General features: G+C 38.5%; 1 protein-coding gene across 8 annotated transcripts in view; it reads left to right on the forward strand.

Moving 5' to 3' along the window:
• Window positions 1-23,820, forward strand: part of zmp:0000001168 (signal-induced proliferation-associated 1-like protein 2) — a 62,538-nt gene extending 38,718 nt beyond the window's left edge. For 6 of the 8 annotated variants that reach the window (XM_026922118.3, XM_053230285.1, XM_026922121.3 and 3 more), the window contains 12 exons: window positions 1,575-1,749; window positions 1,957-2,060; window positions 3,573-3,730; window positions 4,964-5,561; window positions 6,505-6,779; window positions 9,990-10,364; window positions 11,287-11,416; window positions 14,361-14,487; window positions 17,285-17,383; window positions 18,229-18,310; window positions 19,233-19,311; window positions 23,206-23,820. In XM_026922118.3, coding sequence (XP_026777919.2) covers window positions 1,575-1,749; window positions 1,957-2,060; window positions 3,573-3,730; window positions 4,964-5,561; window positions 6,505-6,779; window positions 9,990-10,364; window positions 11,287-11,416; window positions 14,361-14,487; window positions 17,285-17,383; window positions 18,229-18,310; window positions 19,233-19,311; window positions 23,206-23,349 — 2,346 coding nt within the window. In that variant the 3' untranslated portion in view covers window positions 23,350-23,820. Of the gene's footprint in view, window positions 1-1,574; window positions 1,750-1,956; window positions 2,061-3,572; window positions 3,731-4,963; window positions 5,562-6,504; window positions 6,780-9,989; window positions 10,365-11,286; window positions 11,417-14,360; window positions 14,488-17,284; window positions 17,384-18,228; window positions 18,311-19,232; window positions 19,312-19,479; window positions 19,641-23,205 lie in introns of all 8 variants that reach the window. The other 2 variants (XR_004577455.2, XR_003403255.3) reach the window with 2 other exon arrangements.
• Window positions 23,821-27,928: the final 4,108 nt, after the last annotated feature.

Here is a 27,928-nt window from a genome sequence, read left to right on the forward strand (position 1 = left end):
TGTTCATTTACTTTATGGTCTCATAATATATACGTGTGGATGCTTTCTTAAGCTTTATAAGTGCTTCTATATTCTTTATAAGTGCTTATATAATCTGGCTAATGTGCTTAGGTCATAAAAGTTAATCTTATTATTGTAAGTATCTGGGGATAAAAAAGCTTTGATTACCTTGTGAAAGAACAGTATGTTTCCAGTGTGAAGAAGAAACCTAGGGTAGGCATGAGTATGTGATATGATATGATATATGATGTGGTATCCATATACAGAGTTGTAGCTACAGAACAGGCAAGGCACTTAATTCCATGCGGGTGAGTTTGTTCAAATGAATGTGTGTGTGATACTGTCGTAGATGGCTTACCTGTAATGAAGTAAAAGACGAAAGAGGAAACAAGAAGAGGAACAGAGGAAGCAGGATAGTAGGAAGTAGTAGAAATAATGACAAATGATGACAACTGTAAACCGAGCTAATGTGATGTTAGCGCAACTGTGCAGCATAGTGTTAATATACAGTGTACAGCAAGATAGTAAAAGCTAAATGTTAGCAAAGGTATTATTCTGAGAGAATCTCAGACCAACAGCATTTTACATAAAAAAAAAGATTTACACCATTTTAAGGGCATGTCAACTCGAAATACAATTTGAACCCTGTTAATACAGTGATTGGTTCAACAACAACAACCACCTTATTGTTAATAAACGTATTTTATACCAAAGTCTGATGCAGCTCTGATAGTAGTGCCTGCAGTAAATCAAACGATGGTTTATATTAATATGCCCAACTGACACGGGGACTTGTATGGCGGACAGTCGGCATACTCTAAAGCTAATAATGTGCATAAAATGTGCTGTTATTTGACAAAGAAACCTATTATTGTTGATATGGTGAAGCTTTCTTTAAGGAGATGTTTAGTTAACATTCATGGAAGGAGTCTCCATTGTCAGTGCTTTGTGTCAGTATGGTTTCCACCACAGGAAAGTCTTAAGGACAGAGGAGTATGTGCTTTCTGGTTTCTTGGTAACATGACAAGCTGTGCTTTTTTGTCTTACTGACTTTAAGAGAGAGAGAAAAAGTGAGGCTGGTGAGGGAACAACTGTTTATAAGATTAACTATACTGTATCTATAAATGGTTAAAAATCATGATGTCATTTATTAATAAATTAAAAATTCTCTGTGTTATAAAAGGAATAAAATACTCTGCTTCATGTTGGGTAACATCATACCTACCCATCATGGATTAGTTTCCTGTCGTGGATTATTTTCCTATAATGGCCTCCTCCATACTGTTTTAATCCTTACCTAATGGTCAGGTGATTTCTCAGGCATTGTATGAATAGCTGTCATTCTGCACTAATTTGTAATAACATGGGGGGATTTTGAAATGAAACAAAAACAAAAACATGGGCTGGATTCCAAATGGCTCCCTGCTTTGTATTATTGTACATCCCTAGGGGTACATATGTTATTAAACATATTTGCTGCTTAATGTTATTGTTATTGTTATTAATATTTAACACTAACAGACAATTCAGCCACTGATCTGTGTATGTGTGTGTGTATGTGTTTATGTATGTAGCTAAATTTCCAGCGTAAGGTAGGGGTGATGTACTGCCGGGCGGGACAGAGTACAGAGGAAGACATGTATAATAACGAGAGTGCTGGTCCAGCGTTTGACGAGTTCCTGGACCTGTTGGGAGAGAGAGTGAGACTGAAGGGCTGGGAGAAATACAGAGCACAGCTCGACACCAAGAGTGAGAAAAATGCAAACATACACTCACTACTACAAGGATAATACCTTAATGTCATGTTACATGAAGCGTATAACATAAGGTGCAGATGTATGTGTAAGCATCCGTGGTCAACAGCGTACTTTAGCATTTTGCCTAAGAAGAGTAGAGATGTGCTTCGATGATCTTAAGTGTGTATGCGTTTACAAATTTTTCCTTCTGTTTTTACAGCGGATTCCACTGGGACACACTCTCTATACACACGTTATCAAGATTATGAGATCATGTTCCATGTTTCCACCATGCTCCCATACACAGCCAACAACACACAACAGGTAAACACAACACAGTCTAAGTATAAGATTAACAATAAAGACAACTGTCATAACAGATCAATAGACAGCCATATAATGACAACATAAAGAAATGAAATACCACAAATACCCTCACAAAAGTCTGTTTTATACTGTGTGATTTCAGTGGTCTAAGATTATAACATCACACTGTACAAGATGATCCCAGTAAAATCTTAGCCAAATTCTACAACAGACTGTGCTCTCCATGTCAGATTATATAATAAAGAACCTCTGACGACAGACTTATGAATAAAGAAAATAACTATGTTCTGCTTACGTCATCAATCAGAGTGATCTGGACTGCAACAGAGTCTCATAAACAGAAACAAGAGGTCGGTATAATACTAGCAATTATGTTTAGAGAATACATATTATAAAGGGCAAAGAAGAGGAGTTTGGAGCCGTTCGTGGCTGGGTAAAAGAGGACAACAAGGAATGCTCATTTTTCAAAGAGAGCATGAGGTAATACTGATATTTATCCCATCCATTAGCTTTGCAATTCACATGCCATGTAGGCATGTATGCTGGTTATATAAATAATGTGAGCAAGTCAAAAATAAACAATTCATTTGCGTTTTGGGTTTCCGTGATCCCATGCTGTCTTTCTGTTGTTCACTTTTAGACGACCATTGTAGCAGTTCTCACACTCTGAGATTTTAATCAAAAACTTTCTGACACTGCCAGAACGTTGTTGTTAATTTGACCACCTGAGAGCACATCACATTATATGTTCTAAGATCAACGTCTCAACTCCAATGACCAAAATAATTCTTTTACAATATGTGATATTTTTTTTATCTTTGAGAGTAAATTATGGCCACAAATTGTACAGTGCAAACCTGACCCACTGCTCACAGCCATCCGTGGCCAGGAGCTTTCTGGGTGGGAGGGATTGCATTGCTCACCCTCCTTGTCAATCACAGAGACACTAGCCAGTTGTGGGTCTGTGAGCTTATGTATGAAGGCAGATAGCACTTTCCTCTGAGAGTGTTATGCTGCTTTGGGATACAGCATTAGCAGTTTGAAAAGATGTAGTTGGCTGGCTTCATGTGTCTTAGAAGAAGCACATGTTAGCCTTCACCCACCCCATTTGGTATCTTTTGTATAATAGAGGGGCACTGGCTGGCGGATAGGAATTGGCAGGTGAACAAATTGGAGAGGAAATTGGGCGGGTGGGGGACTGCCGGTGTTTAAGGTTATTAAATTGTAAAATCAGATCATGTTTAAGATGCCAGACATTGACCTGTCAGAAATGGTGACAGAACATCAGACAGAACTATTGGTAATAGTTGCTGGCTGCATACTGAAAAGGGAGATAAACTCTTTCCTCTGACTAAGGACTCTTTAGCAGCACGTTGTATCTTTATATGATTGCAAATCTTTCTGGGGTAGTTTATTCAATACAATGTAATGTTTGATGGATTACCTTGTACATTCTAATGTCATCTTCTGTGCTGTATTAACTAACATCTCGCTTTGTTTTTCTTGCAGCTATTGAGGAAGAGACATATAGGAAACGATATTGTGACGATAGTCTTCCAGGAGCCAGGGGCGATGCCGTTCACCCCCAAAGCCATCCGCTCTCACTTCCAGCACGTGTTTATAATCGTCCAAGTGCACGAGCCCTGCACGGAAAACACCTACTATCGGTAAAAGCGATCAGATAACAAAGTCCACTACAAGCTGTGGAGAACAGAAATCAATAAAATCTATTCACAGCAGAATGCAATGTCACACATATCAAACCATAACTCCAAGTATTCTGAACATGATCAAAAAACATACAGAGTTTATGGAGCTGATTCATGGAAAATGATTGCTCTGAGCTATTTTAGTTTGTCTAACTTAATTTGTTTGTATGTCTTAGACTAATTAGTACAAGATGCACAAATTAGGGCAAGTGAAATGACCCAAAGCAGATGGTCTTATCCTCAGATGTACAGTCAGCTCCAGAATTATTGGCACCCTCGTGAAGGATGGGTAAAAAAGGTTATGAGAAATGTCCTTGTGGTTAATTAGCTTAACTTCACAGTCACAATATGTGGGAAATCTAACATTTAATTGAAGTAATGTGGATATAGCAAATGCGTAGTTGGTATTTATGTGCACAGGTTATAACCTGGTGAGAGCAGTGTAATTGTAAATAGGGTGGAGTGAGAATAAATTCATTACTTATCATTGAAATGGCACTGGTGGAAATGGTAGGAATAGCCTGACATAAGTCTTTTTGTGTATTTACTTCCTCAAAATAAATAAATACAGACAAGGCTGGTATTTAATCATTCATTTTAATTGGTTCAGTTAATTATATGTTGTTTTCTGAATAACGTCATGATCTGAAGTTTAATATCCAAATGAGTTGTTTTGTTATCAATTATTTGGTCTGTCATATTTAGTTAGTAGCTGGGTAAAGTAGAATATTTATATTTATGTAGGGTGACATAAATATTGTACATCCAAAATTTTGGTTTTGGTTTTGTTGGTTTTGGACTTCAGAGAGGAGCTGTTGATAGGTGGTGTTATCCAGAGTGCATCAAAAGGAGTTTGAAAATATCTGTGTTGACAGATTTTGTTGTCACACCCCTTGTTGTGTCAGTGGACATTAGTGTGGGTGCCTTCATCTGTGACAACAAAAACAGCATCTGGCCAAATACAGGAAAATGTTGGTTTATGCCAAAGCAGATTAGGAATACACTGGCGCTATCGTGCTTGCACCTGCAATAAAATAGAGACCTTAGATTATTCATTGGTAGTGATGGCTGCCAAAAGTTCAAATTCATGAATGAGTCAGCTAATGACCCACTGTAATTTAAACTTTTTTTTAAAATGTTTATTTCTACCAAGTTAAGTGTATGCTCTGTATGTCTTTCCCTATGTATTAGAGTTGCTGTTACTCGCTCCAAGGACATCCCTCTTTTTGGCCCACTTTTCCCCAAAGGTGCTCGCTTTCCACGCTCCCAGGCTTTCCGCGACTTCCTGCTTGCCAAGGCCATAAACGCTGAAAATGCGGCTGAGAAATCAGAGAAGTTCCGCTCAATGGCCACACGTACACGTCAGGAATACCTAAAGGACCTAGCAGAGAACTACGTCACCACCACACCTATAGATTCATCCACCAAGTTTCCCCTGCTTTCTCTGGGAGGCAAACGCAAAGATAAGCTCAAGGGTGCTAAAGGAGCAGAGCTTCACAGTGCTGGCGCTCTGGTATGGGCTGTCTGCGCCAGCCAGGATGACGACGGGCACAAACTGGCCTGTCTGCTGGGCATCTCAGCCGAATCTGTGGTGCTGATTGAGCGCTGCAGCAAGCGGGTCGTCTTTAACTGCTCGTGCCGTGACGTGATTGGGTGGAAGGCAGTGACCGAGACTGGCATCAAGGGTGGGCCTTGTCTGGATATTTTCTACGAGAGGGGCGAGGCCGTCTCGATTACTGTGTCAGAGAGCCAGATGGAGGATATTAAAGAGGTGGTGCAGAGGCTTGAGGTGAGGATTGATACTCATTAATCATCTCTGGTACTGAGCTGATGACTCTTTTCTTTAGACCAGTGCACACCTTTTCAGGCAACACTTTTTTTCTATTATGCTTTCTTGGGTTGGGTTAAAGACTTGACTCAACGCTAATCTAAAGCTGCATTCACATTAGCAAGCAGCAAATTTATTTATTTGTTTCCTATGGAGCAAAATAATTCTGACATCAGTGATAAATGTCATTTTCTGTATGAAAATTAATTATGATGTGCTAAAGTGACAATCCAAAAGATTAAATGAGGAATGTTTACACTTAGACATATGCTGTGGGTTGTCCAGTTTCTGTTCTCAGATCCTTTAGTTCCTGTCTGCTTTTACATGCATTTCATTTTCCACAAGAAAAGAGAAGCAAAACAACTAAACCATTTTGTTTAATAATAATAAAAATAATAATAATAATAAAAATAATAATAATAATAATAATAATGATGTTGATGATGCTTTACATATATGACATTTAAAGATTAAACAGTATTTATTATCAATTTATTATCAAAAATAATTAAACAAGCTAAAATTATTAATGAATTGACTATAAATTGATGACAAAAATTCATTCATTCATTCGTCTTCAGTAACTGATTTATTCTGGTCACCCACATTTTTCACACCTAGGGGAAAAATTATAAAAATGTAAAACATATATTTAATAAGATAAAAGATCCAGTAATTATAAACAGACTAATTATGTTTTAATCTGGATTAGTTACGTTAAAGTAGATTTTTAGAAAACAGTAACACGATGGTGAATCAGGCATTGTTGTGCCCTCAAGCTCTGGGTACTGTCTTTGTGTAATTTTGCATCCTGTAGGTGGAGTTGCTAATTTAAAATTTCCTCTAGCTGTGTGCATTTGATGACAGGTAGTCTAATGAGATTATTGTGATTATTATGATGTAGCTGGTGACACGAGGTTGTGAGGCACGTGAAGTCACCCCTCTGAGGGACAACACGGGTCAGCCGGGCTTCCTGATGAGTGCAGAGGGCTTTGTGACAGAGCTGCAGCGCTTCGGTTATGCTGAGAGTGGAGGCCTACAGCTGGGTGCACGTGTGGTGAGACTCTGCGGCCACACACTCGTCCACCTCAGCCAGGACGAGAGAACGAACCTGCTACGTACGGCACCCAAAATTCACATCACCGTCATCCCACCTGACGAGAACGGCAAACCTCGCAGGTGAGAGAGATGAAGGAGAGAAGGAGGGAGAAGGGAGGGTATGCGGGAAAGTGCGAAAACTGAAAAATGTGATGATCTAGACATAAAAATGCAGATTGTTATGATCAGTTTTTTTTTTAAATGGATATGAATTTTAATGTATTGGTGGGTGAGAAGGAGGAAAGAGACAGAAAAAAGAAGATGGGAATATACAAGAGCATGATAGAGGTTGAACATTTTGGGTTGTGGTTTCTGAATGAGTGGATGTGAATGACAATGTGTGCCAGTGAAAGAAGGGAACAGAAAGAGAGAGGGTAATGTAGAGATGCATGAGGAGGATGGGGACAAGAGCATAAAAAGAATAAAATATGGATGATTCTATATCAGGGGTTTTAAATGAGCAAGTGTGTAGAGCGTATAGAGCGTGAATGAGGGATGAAGTAACCCAGGAAAACAATCTATTTAACATGGTGTAACAGAAACGAGAAAACAAAGGAGTGATAGAATGATAGAGGGACTGAGAGGATGGCATGATGGATGTCACTGTGAAAGTGTTAAAGTAGATTTTGGGGGAGAGAGAAATGATGGATGAGAGGAGGGGGTACCCCGAGGTAAGAAATGGAGAGTCTGACTTTAGGACGGAGTGTGTGTGCTGTGGAGGAAGATGAAGTGAATGATGGAGTGGATCAGATTTGGGAATAGGTGAAGAACAGCACAAATGACGGAAAAGGAGAGGACTGGTGGAAGGGATATTCATTTTGTGCTGGAAGAGTGGTTTGAAAATGATAATAGATGAGAAAAAGAGAAATAGTATGGTATGTGTGGAATACTCCGGAAATGAAGTGTGCATGCAGCGTTTTGGAGGATGAACATGACTTATGGGGCTGAAGTGAGAATTGGAGACAATGGAGAAGAGAGAAAATGACAGATAGAGGGGGAAAAGAAAGGAATAGGAAAGGAACAGATGGAGAAAGAAGGGAAGATGGACAGCTAGGGGTCAGATCTCATTTTGTTGTTAATGATGTGTTTGAATCGCCGTTCCACCAGCTGCAGAACCAACAATCAATTCTACTAATGATGCCTACCAGAATTCACAACTCACATAAACACACACACACACACATACACAGCCAAAAAGAAGAGAGACTGCAGAGAAATTCTCCTGTTGTTGGGCAGATAGACAGGCCTAATGTATCCCTTGTGGTGCAGAGTTTGCAAATTACGAAGGCTGACAAAATGGTGACAGTGAGGATAAAAATAGCTACACACTTCCTGCAGTGAAACGAGCAGCTTAATATATCTCAAAAAACTGACTCATTACGGTGGGTAAATGCAGAAACGCTATATCAGGCATCCTTACTAAAAAAAATCTTTGTTACTCTTTGAATGCCAGTGAATGGCACAAGCTTCCTCCATTTCAAACAATGTATTGGCTAGTTTAGCTTTGAATAGTAAGTGCCAAAATAAGTTATTTATTTTGTCTACTTTTGAATGTGCTGTAGAGCTGGACCTTCTGCAGAGATTCCCTTGACACCCTTAATTGACTGTTTGCAGATTGAGCTTGACCATTTAACCCTAAAATCTCTGCTCATGTGCATGTTACATAAAGGATAAATAATGATGGGATATGGTGTTAGAGGAAAATAGTCAGTGACATGGTGGTGTGATGCCACGTGATGCGAAGCAGGGTTACTGTTACCACTCCAATATATTATTCATTTATTATCTTTCTTTAATGTAAATTCTACATTATAACAGCTATAAAACAGTTGTTGCCTCACTAGGCTCTTTTTTCAGACAGAAAAACTCAGTTTTTCATGTTACAGAGAAACTTCAAAGCCCTCTGTCTTAAAGACCCTCTTGTGTTGGAGAATTTGAAGGAACAGCTTTAGTTCTGACTGTCAAAGCACTGACAATGGAGACTCCTTCCATAAATGCAAAATAAACGTCTCCTCCCAGAAATTATCACCATTTCAACATTTTTTTTATGTTTATGCGCATCCACCTGTGTAAGTTATTATAGAAACGATAACATATTAGAACGAGTGCATTAATATAAACCTTCCAGCTGGAGCTACTGTCAGAGCTTCTGTTACAGAAAATAGCTCAACACTGTCTGACCAATCAGAATTGAGAATTCAACAGTGCTGTGCTATAATACTAGTTATACAACAGTTATTTCTGGTCCACTAATTTGATTGGACAAGCAGCATTCCAAGAATGCTGATATTTAGTATAAGCACTGGTCCATTTCACTGTTGCTAGAATTTCAAGTCTAGAAATAGTTACTTGCATTGAAACCATTACTACACTTACTATGGCCTATCAGTGCTTACACTGCAATACGCAATGCTCTATCCAGCCAAGGCTTCATTGGGAATAATTTTTATTGACAGAGCAACAATTGGCCATATTGTGTCTGAAATGTCAGTTAATCAATAATATTTTCTTGTTTATAGAACTGTGGTATAAAAGTAATATCACACTAGCAATCTTGCTGTTGTAATGAATATCAGCACAGCTGTGATTCAGCCACCTGTAATCAGTAGCCATGCTAATATTCAGTACAACAGCACTCTTGTTTATGTGACATTACTTAAATACACAAGATATTTAAACCTGTGATTTGCCTTGCAGTCGAAACTACTGAAAATAAATCAACACCTTCTGACCAATCAGAATTGAGAATTCAAAAAACACTCTTATATAATATTAATTATAAATTAAAAATGCATGTAAGGAGCAACATTTAGTATCAGTGTTATCACTGCAAGAACACCTGTGACTCCTGTGAAAGAATAAGAAAGTACCTGAAATTACTGGTGTTTCATCTAGTCTTTGTCAGTCTTAGCAAAACTTCCTCAAAATGTTCTTATTGAACAAATAGAATGAAAGCATAATTCAGGTCCTGCAACAGTGTATGCTCTTTGCCCATCCATTCTTTATCCAAAAAACCTTTTATACCTTGTGACCCAAACATACCTGTGCACAATGTACGCAAAGATTAGAACTGTAGAACTAACTGGGTTTGAAGATTTACTTTCTTGTTGTTTTACATTTACAGATTATTAATTAGATTTTCCACCTCATTCAGATGGAACAAAATTTTACTCTGTTCTATCTTAGGTTTATAAATGAAGGTTTTTCATTCCAATTTACTCAGATTATTACCATGTTATTAGGCTGCATGTAAACGTACCTACTATTTGTGTGTTTTTTGTGTGTGTACAGGAGCTTTTCTGAGCTCTATCAGAAGTCCATTCAAGATGCAGAAAGCAAGTCTGGCGAGGGCCACTCGGGTGAGGCCTGGGTCCTGGACGAGCGAGACAAAGAGGAGGATGGGGTTGAAGAGGAGGGGAGAGAGGGGGAGCGGGAGCAGGGTGAAGGAGAGGAGTCAGACAGTGTGACACAATCAGATAGGAGGGATGAAGAGGAGGGTAGAACTCCAGGCATGAGTGGCTTGCTCTCTCCACCCAGCTTGCCTCTTCTCAGAGTTACATCGCTGCAGGACAATCCTCCATCCCAGGCGCCTGAAATCACTCCCTCCTCCCTCACACGCAGCTACTCACTTGAGAGAACCCTGCCCTGTCAGGACATCTGTGATGGGTACACACACACACACATACACAGACACACAGACACATGGCTGCTTATTCACTTAAATAAATATTTTGCAAAAAATCTAATTCACGCAAAGTGACCATTACCCCAAATGGAGTCAGTTACTAAAGTTTGCTTTTTTAAAATTTTTGTTTCAGTTTAATGTCGCAACCTCACTGACATTTTCTTCCCGTATATATTTGCCCACCCATGTTAAATGTTTGGTGTAAACCGCATCCGGTTCCTTAATAATGTCACATAGATACTGTGCACAGATACTGCTGTTCTGGTTCAGGTCACAGTGTGACTTACTTACAAAATCTCCTGGTCTCTAATTGCCACTGAAAATCATTTCTTGCATAACATTTTTATGTAAACTAGTTATTTGAGACTATCATCAGTGCCAAGAATCAGCTCACAAGTGTGAGAATTTAAATGCTTCTTAAAACAGCACTGCAATGACCTACAATGAAGGCATCCAGAAACAATGCAAAGCATAAGGAAACTTTCGTCCTACGCAGGATGCGAGTGTTTTCCTCTAATGCCCAGCAGATTACACCTTCGCATAGCATGCTTTTTCAGAGAAGCACGTTAGTTTGAACTCTTGATGCTCATTTTAGCACCAAAAGCAGAGGAAGTGGTCTTGTTGAATCATTGAGTTGTTTTCAGTATAAGTTGTGTATGTGTCAATGTGGTGTTACACAACTCATCTACTCAGCCCTTCTGTTCCTGTACTGTATGATATTTAACAGAGATCCTACTGGGACACATCATCAAGTTAACTTCATGAACATAAGAAACTTAATCATGCCGGAATAAACCTTTCAGTCTTGAAATGTCACTTTAGATTATCTGTAGTGTCTAGCTTGGAATGAATAGACTCCTAGGTTAATAGCAGCTTAATTTTTTCCCTGTCTATGTGTTTCAGTCATGTGTATGATAACGTTGGGGTGAAGTTGAACAGGCATATCTACGAGAATCCTGGAGAGCTGAGCGACGCGACCCCTGATCTCATACTGGCTGTCAAACCAAAAGTTCCTCTCCAGGAAGAGGGACAGGTCAGAATATGCTCACACACAAATGCACATGAAAACACAAATACATGCTAACTGAACATGAACTCCTGAGCAGTGGTTCTTTATGGGTAACTAAAAAGTGGGTTGCAAGTGTGTTCAACTTCATCAGAAGGTTTGGTTTTAATCTTTTTATTTTTTAAATGCACAGAATATTCAGTGGTGCACTTTATTTTAAATGTACAGCTGGTGTTTCCTGATTACAGCTTAAGTCATTGGTAGCCTAATACAAAACTATCTGACATAAAGGGCCAGACATACTGGTAGTGTATACAGATGTACAGAAGTAATTAGGTGGCATGCTACATGAAAAATCTTGCATGTTATATACAAAACTGATGTACAAGTCTAAACACACAGTTTAAGCACTGTGCATGTGGAAACACGCAAAGTACGCTTTCTTCATCTTGCATTTGTGGGAGGATCGCACAAAAAGTGGGTAGTCAGCCAAAAACAAGGTGGAGAAATGAGAAGTAAGACTGATTACATATTAGGTTCAATGTACTACACTTTGGGCAGCCAGTTTTTCCCACCACCTAGAAACAGGTGTAAATCAGTGCATTACTCACTTACATGAAGCGTTTTAGGTGCATGGTTTTCCCACAGAATTGGGTAATTCTTGAAATCTCAGCATGACTTGTTTTTTTAATTCAATCTCACATTTTTTATTTATGCAAAAATTTAGGACCTTGGTGAAATAACTATTTAGGGAAACTTTTTAAAATGTCTTAACACTGCTTGTCCACTGGCCTGCTTTTATAGCAGATCTGGCAACTCTGCTCATATGTCATGACCACATGCAGCAATTTCAAATTTTCAAATTTCAAAATTGACATCTAACAAAGAAATTCAACCCAATAAACAGGACTTTTGTGACACTGCAAATTTTTTAAAGGTTAAAGAAACTGAAGTAAAACAAGAAAAACGTAAGCCAGTTTAAGTGCACACGTTTATATGAAGTATTGACCATATTTATTACACATCCATCTTTTCATTAAAACCAGTTAGTCATCAAATGGTATATCTGTTTGCCGTATTAATGTCTTCCACGCCATGTATTTTTGTTCTGACACGAGTCTTTATTTAAGAAATTTGCACTTGTTTTGCACTCTGTCTCCTCACATTCATAGAAGTCAAAATTACTTTCAAAATTAAAACACATTAATACATAATTTGCAGGTTGGTCTTCCTAATTATACACTCAATGTCCACTTTATTAGTAACATCTGTACACCTGCACATTCATGCAGTTATCCAATCAGCCAATCGTGGCAGAAGCACAGTGCATAAAATCATGAGGTACAGGTCAAGAGCTTCCGTTAATGTGCACATCAAACATTAGAATGGGGAAAAAATTTAATCTCTGTGACATTAGTGGCATGTGGCATGGCTGACAGGAAGGCTATTGTAACTCAAATAAGCACTCAGACTCACCGAAAATGGACAGTTGAAGACTGGAAAAAGACCAGGTGATTTTTTTCTAATCTTCAATTGTCCAGTGATAGCCTCAGATTCCTGTTCTTGGCTGACAGGAGTAGAACCCAGTGTGGTCTTCTGCTGTTGTAGCCCATCTAACTCAAGGTTTGATGTGTTGTGCATGCTGAAATGCTTTTCTGCTTATCACGGTTGTAAAGAGTAATTATTTGAGTTACTATATCATTCCTGGTAACTCAAACCAATCTGGCCATTTTACTCTGACCTCTCTTATCAACAAGGTGTTTCCACCAACAGAAATGTCGCTCACTCAATGTTTTTTTTTTGTTTTTCACATCATTCTGTGTAAACTCTAGAGACTTTGTTCCAAGGAGTTCAGTTTATGAAATACTCAGAGCAGCCATTCTGTTACCAACATCCATGCCACAATCAAAGTCACTGTGATCACACTTTTTCTTTATTCTGATGTTTGATGTGAACATTATCTGAAGTTGTTGACCTGTATCTGCATGATTTTATGCATTGCGCTACTGCCACATGATTGGCTGATTAGATAACTGCTTGAATGTGCAGGTGTACAGGTGTTCCTAATAAAGTGGTTGGTGAGTATATATTGTTATTTTTATTTTATTGGATGAGGATGGTCTGTTATACAAGAAAGGAATGTTACCACATAATTGCTTTCTTAGGAAAGCTACATTTTGGTTTTTGGAGAGTGTAGATTTAATCTGACATGACTGAACATCATTTTTTTTTTTTTGTCTTTAGTGCCTGATGCATAACAGAATGATAAGCTACGTATTGGGTTGAGCTCTAAATGATAAAAGACATATGAGGTTGTGAAGCAAAACCAGTCAAGATGCACTGCTCTAGAAGAAATAAATACATGCTGTCCATGCAAACGTGGCATTATGGATTTCCTCTTTCATGTAATCTGCCATTAACTTCTGTATTTAGAGAGGTTATATTTACATGTTATATTTATAACTGTGGGTGGAGTGGTTCATTATGGAAGTCCCTATATTTAATATTTAATGAATATTTAGTGTACAGCTTAAAGCACTGAGTTACACAACACGCACTACTGATATTTTATCATGAGATAAACTCTCTCACATCTCATACAGGAGATTCTATAAATATTCTATATTTAGGATGTGATTCATTCTACAAACTTTTTAAACTCAGAGCTTTAAACAGACTTACCCTCTCCCACTCTCCCATTCTCCGCTTCTTACATTTCACCCTCTTGCTCCCTCTCTCTCACTCCTACTCCATCCTCTGTTTTTTTGCTTCAGTTCATAGCCCTTGAACCATCTTTCTCATCTTTCTTATCTGCTCTCAACCTCTTTCCTGTTTTCTCCCACTTTCCTTTGCCTCTATGTGTCACTTATCACACAGAGATCATTACTCATCAGAAAACATTCCTCAGTATATAGCACCTACTTTAACATTCTCTCTCTCTCTCTCTCTCTCTCTCTCTCTCTCTCTCTAGGTTGGAATAGATGTGCTGGGTGAGGAGAGACCATCAGGGAGCGAGGCACCCCTTCACTCTATGGAGAGGATCTCCAGAGCGGAGAGGAACTCCAGAGCATTGAGCATCCATAACTCCATCACCAAGAGTAAGTGCTGCTGAAATGTTGGTTGTGTCAAGTATTGTCATTCCTCCATGTAACTTGTATACATTGGAACAAAATGGCAGGACCATTGTGCAACACACAACAATACAGCAACAAGGTACACATACAGCAACTGCAAATACATTAAAGCGAGACAAGTGCAAAGTATACAATAAATATACAGGACAATACATACAGAGTACAGTGCTTGCTACTTAGACAGGAGAATTGAACAATATGAGGTGGATTATATGGCATAGCTGAGAAAGAGCTGAGCATAGCTGTGTGGTTGGTCATACCACAATATGACTAGAAACCAGTGCAAACAATTGTCTGTAAACTGTGCACTATAAAACAGTTTGACTGGAAAAGCTGTCACCGTAGCAGTGATGCACTAGGAAACTGTCCCAGTAGCAGCAATATCAGGGGTAAAAAGCATCCAGAAGCAAGTTTGATGATCTTCTCAACTGTTCTCACAATCTGCTGTCAGAACTTGGTTTGAGAGAGAGACGTTCCCATATGTAACATTTAGACAGCAGGTTAGGTAGCTCTCTGTTGTCCCCCTGTAGAAAGTGGTGAGGATGGAAGGATGGCTGAGTAGGTGCTGTTAAGGGTCCAGGTGAGGTCATCCATGATGTACATACCAAGGAGCTTAGAGACTTTGACACTCTCAGAGTTTTGCCATTCTTGTGCAGTGGAATGATCACTCCGGGGCCCACCTGACTCAACAATAATCTATTTCGTTTTATTGACTTTGACAAATAGACTGTTGTTTCTGCACTAGTCTGTGAGCTACTCCATGTCCTCCCTGTATGCTGACTCATCATTGTTGCTGATGAGGCTGGCCACTGTGGTGTCATCAGCAAACCCCATGATGTGGTTTGAGCTGCACTTGACAGCACATTCAAGAGTAAGAAGCATGAACAGCAGTGGACTTAGCACACAGTCCGGGGGAGTGCCGGTGTTCAGTGTGGTGATGTTGGGAGTGGTGTTGCCGATTCGTGACTGATCGTGACTGACCCCTAGTCAGAAAGTCCAGGAATGGCAGAGGATATGGATATGTTGACCTGAGATGGATCCAGTGTGGTAGGAAGACTGTTCTTTATGTGTTTCATGACTAGCCACTGGGCACAGATTCATGGAAACTGGACAGTCGAAAGTTGGATAAAGACAAGGAAACCTGTTTCCAATCTTCACTGTCCATTTTCGGAGAATCATGCCCACTGTAGCCTCAGATTTCTGTTCTTGACGGACAGGAGTGGAACCCTATGTGACCCTCTGCCTCAAGGCTTGGCATGTTGTGCATTCTGAGATGCTTTTCTGCTCACCACGGTTGTAAAGAGTGGTTATTTGAGTTACAGTAGCCTTCCTGTCACCTTGAACTAGTCTGGCCATACTCCTCTGTCCTCTCTCATCAACAAGGCATTTCTGCCTGAAGAACTGCCACTCACTGGATGTTTTTTGTTTTTCACACCATTCTATGCAAACTCTCAAAAGACTCAAAGTAGCTCATCTGGCACCAACACAAAGTCATTGAGATCATGTTTTTTCGCCATTCTGATGTTTGATGTGAACATTAAATGAAGCTCTTGACATGTATCTCCATGATTTTATTTTTTAACATTGCTGCCATGTGATTGGCTGATTGGATAATTGCATGAATGAGCTGGGGTACAATTGTTTCTGTGGCCAGTGAATGAATATACACATATGTAGTGTAAAAACAAAACAAAGTGCAGAAGACAATACCAAATGAAACACATTTCAGTGGTGTTCAGGATATGGGTGATTGATTTTGGATTATTATGCTATCCTATTGTTCACACTGAGAGACTGAGCCTCTGGTTGTAGCTTGCTCCACAATGCCTCCTTCCAGCATGCTACTTTGTCCCGCAATAAATAAGTAATTGTATAAATTCTACATGTTTAAATTTAAGGAAAAGGCTAATATTACATGGTAACATTTCTCTCCTAGTGTGTGTATGGTGTGTCACAGCATTGTGTCCATGCCTGAAAGCACTGAGTGCAGACATGTGGCTTGGGATAATAGTGCTAGTCATTGTTAATTGCTGTAAATGGAGCCTGCAATCTTTGCACACTGTGTCTCTTAAAGCCCAAACAGCAACTTGGACCAAAACAATGCCAGTCACCCCATAAAATCATTACTGGTGTTATTCAGCCCAAATTGTTTGCTTTTTGCCTTTTGGCACCTTTCTTTCTCCTCTTAAACACCCCCATATTATTCTCGCCTTACTCATATCTTCCTCTCCCCATCCTTCCCTCTTTGTCTTCTCCTCTTTCATTTTTGCTTCATTCCATCCTTCAGTTTTGTTTCGTTGGAAATGCCCCTTCCTCTCCACCCCCTCTTGCTCTTTGCCGTCCCAGACCCATAGGACAGATGGGGGCTTGGTGGGGTAAAAGTGGGGGAGAGGATTTTATCCTGCCTCAAATCAAGAGACTCTGTCTTGACCATCTGCTGTGTCCCTGGGCTCTTTTTTGCACACCGGACACTCTTCTCTGGACTCATGCACGTTTGGCCACTTATACTTGTGCTCACGGCTTTTGTTAGGATAAATGTGTGGAACTGAGCAAATTGGACACTCAGCTGTCGCTCTTAGCCTTTTGTATAATTTTTGGGACGGCAGCTAGCCCTGCAAAGTTTAAGCGCCCCCTGCTGGATTTATTTCGTCATTGGTTAGATTTTCAGCACTGAAATATTACATGCTGACGTGTTTGATTTGTCTGTATTGTGAAAGCTCTATGTTTTTTATTATTGATAGATGGATTTGTTGTCTTCCAGTTCTTTCAGAAACAACAGATTCATCAGAGGAGGAATGGCAGTCTATTTCTGACCTCGCCATGGCATGCAGGAATATTCTAGAAGCCCTATCCCGAGAAGGTCAGGAAATATAAAGACATCAATGAGCGAATGATGATCTTCTCTGAGCCAGTAGGCTTATATCTGTGTAGTCAAAAATAATGCCATACATTCTGAGTTTATTAAGTTATAACATATGGCTCAAGCTAGATTCTAGGCTTAAAGAAACTTTCAGTAGAAAATAATCTAATGAGATATTGAGATATATTGTCATAAATAGTGGTAGTCGTAATAACCATGTTAATTTGCTGTCGCCCAAACTGTCAGCCTGTATTTGCTGTCAGCCTATAAACTTTCACTTGATGGCAGTCATATACAACAGCTCCTAATAATAATGATGGAAAAACTAAAGAAACCGACTAAACATGATGAACTAGAAGCCTCACAGATCAGCAGTGAGCAACCAGGACTGTCTGATACTGACACTGCCAGAAAGTGTGAAAAACACTGTGACTGCTATTGGCAGTTGCTGCAGAAGTGTGGGCAATTTATTTCATAATGCCATATTTATATATTTAATATTGCTCTGAAATGGCATTTAGTAGTTTTAGTGGTGTTAAATAAACTGGGTTAATTATTGTGGTTACAACAGTTAGGGATACTGGATGTAATACATACATACAGAACATACAACACTTTTTAGTTTAAAGTGTGCACAGCAGATAATTATGAATGTGGCTTATTATGTATACCCAAATGTGTGTTACATTTCTGTTAATGAAAAATAATAGGTTGCAGTTATGAGAGACATTAATACTAGTAAATATGTATGAATTTTCTGAATGTTTTAGAATTATTAAACTTTCCTGAATGTATTTGTTTCATTGTTACCAGGTGGGTAATAAGAGTAAAATTATGTGTTTCAGATCGAAAGGCTGGTGATGGTACTCAGGCAGGAGCTGACACAGTGACGCAGACAGATGCAAAGCTCAGAGATGTTAAAGACAGGTGAGCAGCAACTAATAAATACAAGTGTAGTTTGTATTGTTTATTGGATAGTTTTAGTTTTATTCTATTCACTGTTGTGTGTATTTATTGTATTTGTTGACCTTGCACTATTTGTCACTGTACTTATCCTCTTTTCTGTTATTGTTTCATGTTAAATGTTGCACCGTGATTCTGGGGGAGCTATATTTCATTCCTAACATTACATCTTTAATGACAGTCATGCCAACTTGATTTGATATTGCGCTAATTAATTCTAATTAAGGACAGTCTATAGATTAGGTTTTTTTTGTACTCTTTAGTTGTGCACATTTGAACTGAAACAATAACTACAAGGTTATTGTTACAGAATAATGTAACTTTGTAAATCCAAAAACATCATAATCCAGTTGTTATTCTAATAGCATTAACCAATGTAGATGTAGAAATTCTCACAATGACTCTTAGTAAATTTTTTATGTGTAAGTCAGAGAATATGTACTAAGATATTGGGGGATAAAATAGACTGACCAAAAATTGTCATTTGCTCAGTGTTAGTAAATCAACATAATTTTGCTTAATTACTGAAATTACTGTGTGCTGTTTGTGCATCGTGATATACATGCATTTTAATTGAGTTTTTTAAGCTGAGGTCAAAGCTACATGCTATTGAACCTGGGATTTTATCAGTATACCTTTACTGGTAATGTAAGGGCTTTGTATCATTCAAACTGAATTCTAGCTTTTATAAAATATTCCACTAGAATGCATACATTCACATTTACCTTGGAAGTTTACTTCAGAGAAAAAAAAACTCTAAAAACCCCACTGAGTCATTGTTATTGTCACATCTAAAAATAGCCCTTTCCCTTTTATTATTGTTATTTATCTCTCTCTATCTCTCTCTCTCTTCTTCTCCCTCTCTCTCTCTCCCTCTCTCTCTCAGTGATTCACCCAGTCACCTGGAGGAGAAGGTGTCCCAGTTGGAGGCCATGCTGAAACGACTACAGGATGACCTCCAAAAGGTACTTCCACTTCCTTTGCCAAATCCCATTGAAACCCCTTTGAGTGCCTTGTTCCCACCCTTACAGCCCACACAGTGACCTTTGAACTTCCCCATAAATATCCCATCCTTATCGCTCATCCTGTCCATGTAACTTCCCCCGCCCATCCCTCACCCTCAACTACCCCAGAGCTATTTCACAGAGCCAGTCAGACTGAGGGATGATAGAGGTAGGGCGGGACAAGCCAAAGAAACCTGTCTTGTCATTGGGCAGGGTGAACAGAGGAGATGAGAAGATGGCCAGAGGGACAGGCTCCCTCTCTCAACACTAAGCGACCAATGGCAGTCGAGGCAAGTACAGCATGAAATTTTTTCTCCGTCACAACAAAAACCCGAATAAAACAACCGAAACCAACCCTATGATATCATATAACACCTTTCAATTCCTAACCTGTGAAAGCAAAAATGCGCATTTGAAAGTGGTAAAAGGGGGTTTGTCCCAGGGTGGTGTGTGGGTAAAATCTGAAATCGTTATCAGTCCACGTCTGTAATGAATACACTCTCAAATGGAGGTCCTGAATGCAAGATTATACTCAGGATAAAATCAGAGCAACTCAATCTAAATCCTATAACACACTTTGTCTGATTGGTACCTCAACTGAAGAGAGGGAGAATGAAGAGTCAACAAATAATTATTTTGTCTGAAGGACAGCGAAGAGGGGAATAATTGCTGGAGAAAATGGAAAATAATATCATATACCAAAAAAAAACAAAACATGCTAGTAGTAAATCACTCCAGATTTTCCCAGAGATGCTGCAGTAGCATCTCCTGGGATTAAAGTGTGAATGACAATCTGTGACAACCTCCATAGAGAAACAAGACGGGGTCTGATCGGATCTGAAACCTAACATGATAATCATGTGTCTTGACTACAAAAGCAATGCCGTCTTCACTTGTTTTTTTTTTAATCTGTCTTTGAAATCCTTTTCCTTTCTCCCTCATACTCATCATTAACCCTCATTCGTGTTATCATCAATCTAGAGAAGTTCACTTGACCTCACATGGACCACAAACTCTTCCCAGCAGTTATCCTAACAATGTTTCAACAATCATATGATTGTTGAATATGAGGAATGTGAGAGGATGACTGTGGTGTCAAAAGTTCTCAAACACATTATTGGTCACCACTTGTGTAACATGGTTTCTCTATTTGATGACTCTGTCTTTCATCATGCAAATGATAATTTTAGATATATTTTATGAGATAAATTGATTCCTTAATAAACTGAATTGTCACATTCTTTGCAATATGAACCAACCCTATACAATTCTTTAGTTCTGAGCTTTTTAATGTGAAATATTACCTTTCCATTTCCAAATCTATTTCCTGTGTAGGAAGGAAGCTTTGCTTTATCTCCTCCAACAAACAAGTCAAGGAGCAATAATTAGAAATACAACACTATATGTAATGAAGGTATTTTGTTTGGTTGATGATAATACCATGTAAACCAATCACATAGCTCGATAAGTATGACAACATGTAAATATGCATAAACTGAAAATGACAGCTTTGAATGACAAAACTTTAAATTACTGTGTTTTAGTGAGTATGTGCATGTACAGCTCATGTTCTGGAGCCTTGTCTGTCACAGTAAAAACTATCAGTATCTGTTTTTATCATGTCTACGCTGCCTCATGAATGCTTAATCTAGCTGTCATAAGCTGTTTATGTATGTCTTATGTTGTTGCACTTAGTGATGAACGTCTTTCATCTCATCTATAAATTATAATTAACTCAAACATAACCTCATCAAACATTCCTCCTGTGATTATAGCAACACTCTAGTTGAAACCATACAAACTGCCATCTGCACCTGAACTCATTTCTCTGTATCTCTTCATTTTCTCCTTCCAAATGGTTATGAATATTTTTTGCCCTTGGCAACTGAGCTATCAGCTCCGTTTCTTCTTCAATCACAAACAGAACTGATGGTTTAAGTAAACAGTGAAAGTACCATCAGGGTGTTTGTTAAGGGCATGAAATTCCATTTACCGTCTGCTGAAGATGGTGAGAAAAATACAGTATGAGAACCATGGTTTTTTTAAAAAAAAGCTTTTAACAGGTTTTCTTCAACAATGGGTTTAATATTTTTCATCCTGTTTTCCAGTTTTAAGTCATCAATAGTCACTTTATAAAAGCTAAGGCATTCTTTTATAAATATCATGGGTGTTACTCAAATCAGCAATAGATGAACCTGTCTAACTGAGCTTGGTTGTAACTTAGCTGTATTCAGACTTTTTCCTCATGAGCTCTATTTAATTATTTGATTATTGCCAATAAAATATTTTTATATTATTATTGAAGTTTGTAAAATAATTTGTGATTTATTTGTTAAATATAAATGCTGACATCCTGAGATACAGTATATACAGGTTGAGTAACACCCAGACATTTAATAGTTAAAGCAATCTTTAAGAAGTTCTTATCTGCATTTCTTATCATTCAGACTGTTTAGATGAAACCACATACTGAACTGAGAACAGGTAAACCATGATTACCATGGTTAATTTTTCTATCCATCTTCACACTTATGTGTGTGTGTCTCTGGTTTTCTAAACAAATGTGCAAGTCACAGTAGATATGATTTTTCTGTGCACTGACTTAAAATATTTGTGTTTGTTAGTTGATAAGCTCAGTAGCAACCTTGTGGTGTATGACTTTGTCTTCATCCACAGTCCTTGAGAAGTTTAGTATAGTCTAGAATTCTGTAGTTCTACAACTTTGTTTAGTCTGTAATTGTGAATAGAAGTGTCTTTGGGCCGGTGTTCATGCCTGAGTAGAATTGTACATGCATCCTGCAGTCTTTGGCATTCTCAGAATATTATGGCGCAATAACAGCATACAAGGTAGGGGTGGTATAGCTTGATGTGACATGACATGCCATCAGTAGCAGACATGAACAAACTAAAGAAAGCTATGTCTCAAATTGCATACATATGTAGTATTCTAGATGATTTTTGAATATACTGGTTTAAAAAAAAAAGTAAAAGTTAAATGTAAAATAAATTCCACAGGCCCCTCAGCACAGAATTATTAAAATTAAAATAATCCAGCTATTCAAATATCTGGCTTCTTATTTCAATCTGTACAGTAATATTTTGTCTATTTTTTGGAACTGTAGTTTATTTCTAGAATATCCACTGGCAAAACATATTAGGTCCAAGTTGGGTCCAACATATTTAGGCTTGTTAGTTCTGAGTTATTGAAGTTTGGATTGAATTTGGATTGTTGGATTTGGAAGTCGATTATACAAGTGACCAGGCAAACATGCTAATAACTACAAGAAATCAATAAATGTTATAACTTTAATAATGGTAGGATGTTATTTCTGCCACTGTAACAAAAAATGTGGACTTAATGGGGATGCCTCATGGACTCCTGGGGGTCTGTGGACCCCACTTTGAGAGCCAGTTTTCTGGACATTCTAGATTAGTAACCTAGTAGTAAATGTTTTGGAAGGTCATAGTAGGATTTGCCATTTGAGACACAGCTTATGACCAAGGCAGAAAATTTGAAAGGTGAGCTAACAAAGCTTGTTTGCATGTGTATGAGTCCCAGAATAGTGAAAACCTGCTGATCAGGGATGATTTAGCTGTGAACTGCCCTCTGGTGGACAGAGCTGTATGTGAACAGCTGTGTGTGCACGTGTATGTATAGTTACACATCAAGCATAACGTCGGCCACAAACTGTATTTTGTATGCTGCCTTTCTAAGTGTAGTCATCTAACCTTATTTCCTCCAAACCATCTCCCAATCACTTCCCCCAGCTTTCCCCCCTACCTACTCCTCCAAATCCACCCTGTGCTCCAAGAGAGCATCCTGTTGATCAGTTGTGTTGTGTGTGATGCTGGCAGGAGAAAGAGGACAAAGCCATGCTGCAGGCAGAGGTGCAGACTCTGAGACAAAACAACCAGCGGCTGCAGGAGGAGTCGCAGACCACCGTGGCACGTCTCATCAAAGTCACCGAGCTGCTGTGCAATGTCAACAAACCCTGCTAGTAGAACGGGCCAGCGAGATACACCCAGACCAATGAAGATCAGCAACAAATGCTAGCAAGATGCAAGCAAAACAATCCAGACAGTCCTGCGAGACCCAGAGCCCATGCATAGACTCATATAGACCACAGAGGAATGACACAAATGTTAGCAAGACATGTTAGCAAAGTAATCTAGACAGAGCTGCAAGACTCAAAACTCAGACACGGAATCATATAGACCACCGAGGAATGACACAAATGTTAGCAATTGTTACCATGCTAGCACAGCAAGTCATCCAGTGCTGCCTGAAGGATAGACATAGATTAAAATCTTGGAAGATGTTGGCATATTAGCAATGAAGACCATCTATAAGAATACACCAAAAGTTAGCTAGCAAAGAAAGACCTCATCTAGCTGTAAGGGCAGAACATACATACTTATGTCTAAGCCTATATTAGGTGTAAAAAAAAAAAAAAAAAAAAAAAACAATCAGTGAAGCCTAGCATCTTATATAGACAAGCACTGCTTTTTCAGCTTATTTAGCTGCCTCCATCAGTGTGGTGCAGCCTACTGGCAGTACTACTAAATTAAATTCATTACCAGTGCTAATATTACAAAAATTAAGCCAAGCTTCTTTGCTAACTTGCATTTTACAGAACCAAGAGCAATACCTTGAGACAGTTTATCATCTCACATTTTCATTAGGCCTTTCAGATCTTGCTAGTACCAAGAAGATCCAGTCGGGTGTTGTTGAAAGTGAGACAGTAATGGGCAAGACAGAAGGTAATTGACATTATTGTAAGCCACAGCAGAGCACAATCTTAACTGCATGATTCCTGTGTAACAAGGCCAGATCCCAGAGTGTTAGTACACTAGCCTAAAATGCTGACATTTCTAATGCTGGATAAAAGTTAGTGGTGTCCAGTTAGCATGATGACCAGTAGTAGCTTTCATTCATTGTTAGAGAAGTTAGCATTTTTGGAATGTGGCTTAGACCTTTTTTTTTTTTGTCCTTCTACAGATTTTTGACAAATCCGTAGGGCATTGATGAAAAATAGACATTAAAACAGATTGCCTCCAGGTTTTTTTTTGCACCCAGTTAATCTCCCAGCTCAATACATCATGCTAATCTCACTCTCAGTATTAGGAAACTTCATGTTCACTGCTTTAGAAGAATTTGGGGCATTTTATTGCGTGTGATATTTGATTAGTGTGTGTCTGTGGTAATTGTAACGATTAGTTATTTTAGTCCCCATTTTCAAACAACAACTGCAAAAAGTGATTGCATCAAAAATCTCAGAACTGTGTAATTATTATAGAAGACCAAGGCAGTTAGGTGTCAGTGAATTTAGATAGGTTTCAGCACTGACTTTGTGGTGTTTAAGTCATATACTATACACACAGACATTGCAGTAATAAGGAATATTGACCTTGGTGACATTTTTCAGAGCAGAAACTCAACCTGGCACCTTTTTCTACATCATCAACAAATTCTGCAAACCTCATATTGAAGGAATGGCCTCTTTTTTTCCTAGTTCAATGTATTGTGATGACTATTCAAACAACTACTTGCAAAAAAAAGAAGAAAAAAAAAGAGATGCAAACCGAGTAGGTGGAAATGCCTTCTGTAGTTGGAAGGAAACGACTCCACCTGCTGGACATGAAGGGAACTGCATTACACCTTAACACTGGATGTGGTGCTTGACTGAAAATGGAAACTTTGACTTGAAATAGATTGGATTCCTGCATCTAATTATAAGACTGAGCCATTTTTTTATGATGATGAACTTTTGTCACTGTATTCAAAGACGTTTGTGAAAACCAGTGATTCACCGATAGCTGGGTTTAATAAGTGACTGCTGGCTGAAGAAGGAAACACCTCTACTCCTGTGTGTGCTGAGAACTGGGATATGTATGTATTTACAACTTCTTCTCATCCACCTCTTACCTCGTGAATATCCAGTAATGGTGATATTGCAGTGTGATTTTTAGAATAATGTGTGTGAAATGTTGGCTTCAGAGAAATCAAGGCATCAGTCTAAATTCATCACACACACACACACAGCCAGAACCTGGTCAATATTACTGTATGTTGTACATAGTACATTTTATCTTCCTCTTGTAATTTTTGATTTATTTTAGCGTCACTGTGATAAGCCGGTACCAGCAGATTCTCATATATGAAGATTAAATTATATCTTTATGTCTATGTGATGTACAGCCAAAATGTTTCAGTGTTACTTCCCTCTGAAACGTTCAGCACTTCAGCATCCTCAAACTAAATCTGGCCAGTTTCGGTCAACTGTGATCAGTGTGATTAAAAAAAAAAAACACAACGGGTTTAAACGCCACTCATCTCAGTTGTGACTGAAATTCTTTTCAGTATCATGACCAGTCGTTAAGGGTTTTGATTTGTTTCTGCGTGAACGTGGAGTTTTAACATCAACAGACAGAAACTCTAGTGTGCTCAGGCAAGTTTGATGCAAGCAGTCTCTAGTGATGCATTGTGGGATATATTTAGCCAAATGTAAATGTAAAAAAGAATTTCCTGTTCTGTTGTGTGTTGCATAGTTTTAGAGAATGTAAGGGGTCGTGAAGCACGCGAATGCACCAAGCAACTTCTACGTCCCCTTCTGTATGTGTGTATGTTAAAAAAAATGTAATAACTTATTAATCTTGCAAATGTGGATTTTATTGTTTGATGTCTTTGAACTAGAGGTGAGGGGAAGATCATTATTGAACTACTGACTCGGCAGGTATAAAGCTATCTTTTTTTTTTTTTTTAGTAGAAATTTTATTTTGTAAGAGCTCAAGCATACAACATGGTATTTGAGTTTAAGTACCAATAACAATATCAATTATTATAAATGGAATTGGTCCCTCCAGGTTTTGTATGCCACAAGGATTTTTTATGCCTTAACAGGAAAAGCTAAAGTAATCCTGCTGAAGGGATAATGAGACGCCGTGAAGGGTGAGATTAGGTTTTGTGGCTTGTCGTGTATGGAATTACATATTTTCCTGTTTCAAATAGTCAATACACATACCTTGTCATGTCTTCTTCCACCATTAGCACCTTCTTTTTATTATTTCAGACTTATCCCCTGTATGTGATTAATGTTTTAACATACCCTCATCAACATCACTACCACTTGGAACTGTATATTAGCTACAAGTGGGGAAGAGTTAAAGGAAAATTCCACCCTGAAACACATTAAATATGTTTATATTGAAATATTTGTGATGTGATTAGTGAGTCTGGTGCTAATTTGTTGATTATTGCTGTCTATTCATTATTCCTGTGAGAAGTTAGTGGTTGTGTACCTCACTGATATCCCAGGGGGCGCAATTACAGTGGACTTTTATAGAAGAAAAAAATTAAATCTTTTGCTGTTGTTGTTGTTCTTTCAGTTGCTCCCTTTAGGGGTCGCCACAGCGGATCACTGGTCAGCATGTTTGATTTGGCAAAGGTTTTATGCTGGATGCCCTTCCTGATACAATGCTTTTATTTTATCCAGGCTAGAGACAGGCATTGAGAATGCACTCCCAGTGGCTGGGTTGGTTCCCTGTGAAACCTTTCGCTGTTAGCTCCTATAAATAAAGAAAAAGAGCTTCTTTTCCTCACTTACCATTTCCCAGAGACACTCAAGGTTGTACTAATGAGAAACGCAACTATATGATGCAGTTGCAGCTGAGTTACAGAAGAGACTTGGCTTGGTGTTGACGGTGCTATTAGCATGAATGTTGAGGTTTTTGAGCAGGGTGTACAGATGAGCAGGGGAGAGAGCTGGACGGACTGAAGGACTAAAATGCTGCTGCATTGCTCTCTTTAGCTAGAGATGAATTCACACTGGCACCGCTATCACCAGGCTGGGTAACATAGCAAAAGTGAAAATAGACCAACATGTTGATGAAAGAAGTTTAAACCAAAATAGTCAGACCACACATTGATTACAAATATTGATGTGCAAGTCTTTCAGGGTGGATTTTTACCTTTAAAGAGAGGATTTTGTAGTAACTTCCTCTGTAATTTCTATAGCACATTTCTTCTAACCAACGTATAAAGATCTGTTAGCTTCCTAACGAACTTGTATACTAACTAAAGGCCTCGAACAAACTTTACTTGTGCTAATAAATTATTGAAACAACTCTTAAGATGTTGAGGGTGGATCCATTTTCAGAATTAGCAAGGGGAATTTAAGTTTTAAAAGCAATTTTTTTATGCACTTTAAGAGTTTATATGTGCTTCTACGTCCCTGGCGTTTTTAGATAAAATTATAGAGTCATATATTAGGTGTAGTTATGGGACTGCAAAATGTGAAAATGTTGTGTTAAAAATGCCAATGTCAATTAATCCATTGTGGATCAAAACTGCACTTGCTTTTTTTATTTTTTTTTTCTTTTACCTCATTTCTTAAGCTTTGTTTTCTAGCATTTGATTTGATATCATTGTAAATTGCATTGTATATGTCCAATAACTCACACAGCAAGACATTTTATTATAGACTGTAGAAACTTGATGGAAAAGGCTTAGAAACCACATGCATCTACCCGTATAGAAGCTGTAAACTAACACACTCGCATACTCACTCACACCTGCACT

Source organism: Pangasianodon hypophthalmus, chromosome 27 (assembly GCF_027358585.1).
Source record: "Pangasianodon hypophthalmus isolate fPanHyp1 chromosome 27, fPanHyp1.pri, whole genome shotgun sequence".
NCBI classification, from domain to species: Eukaryota; Metazoa; Chordata; class Actinopteri; order Siluriformes; family Pangasiidae; genus Pangasianodon; species Pangasianodon hypophthalmus.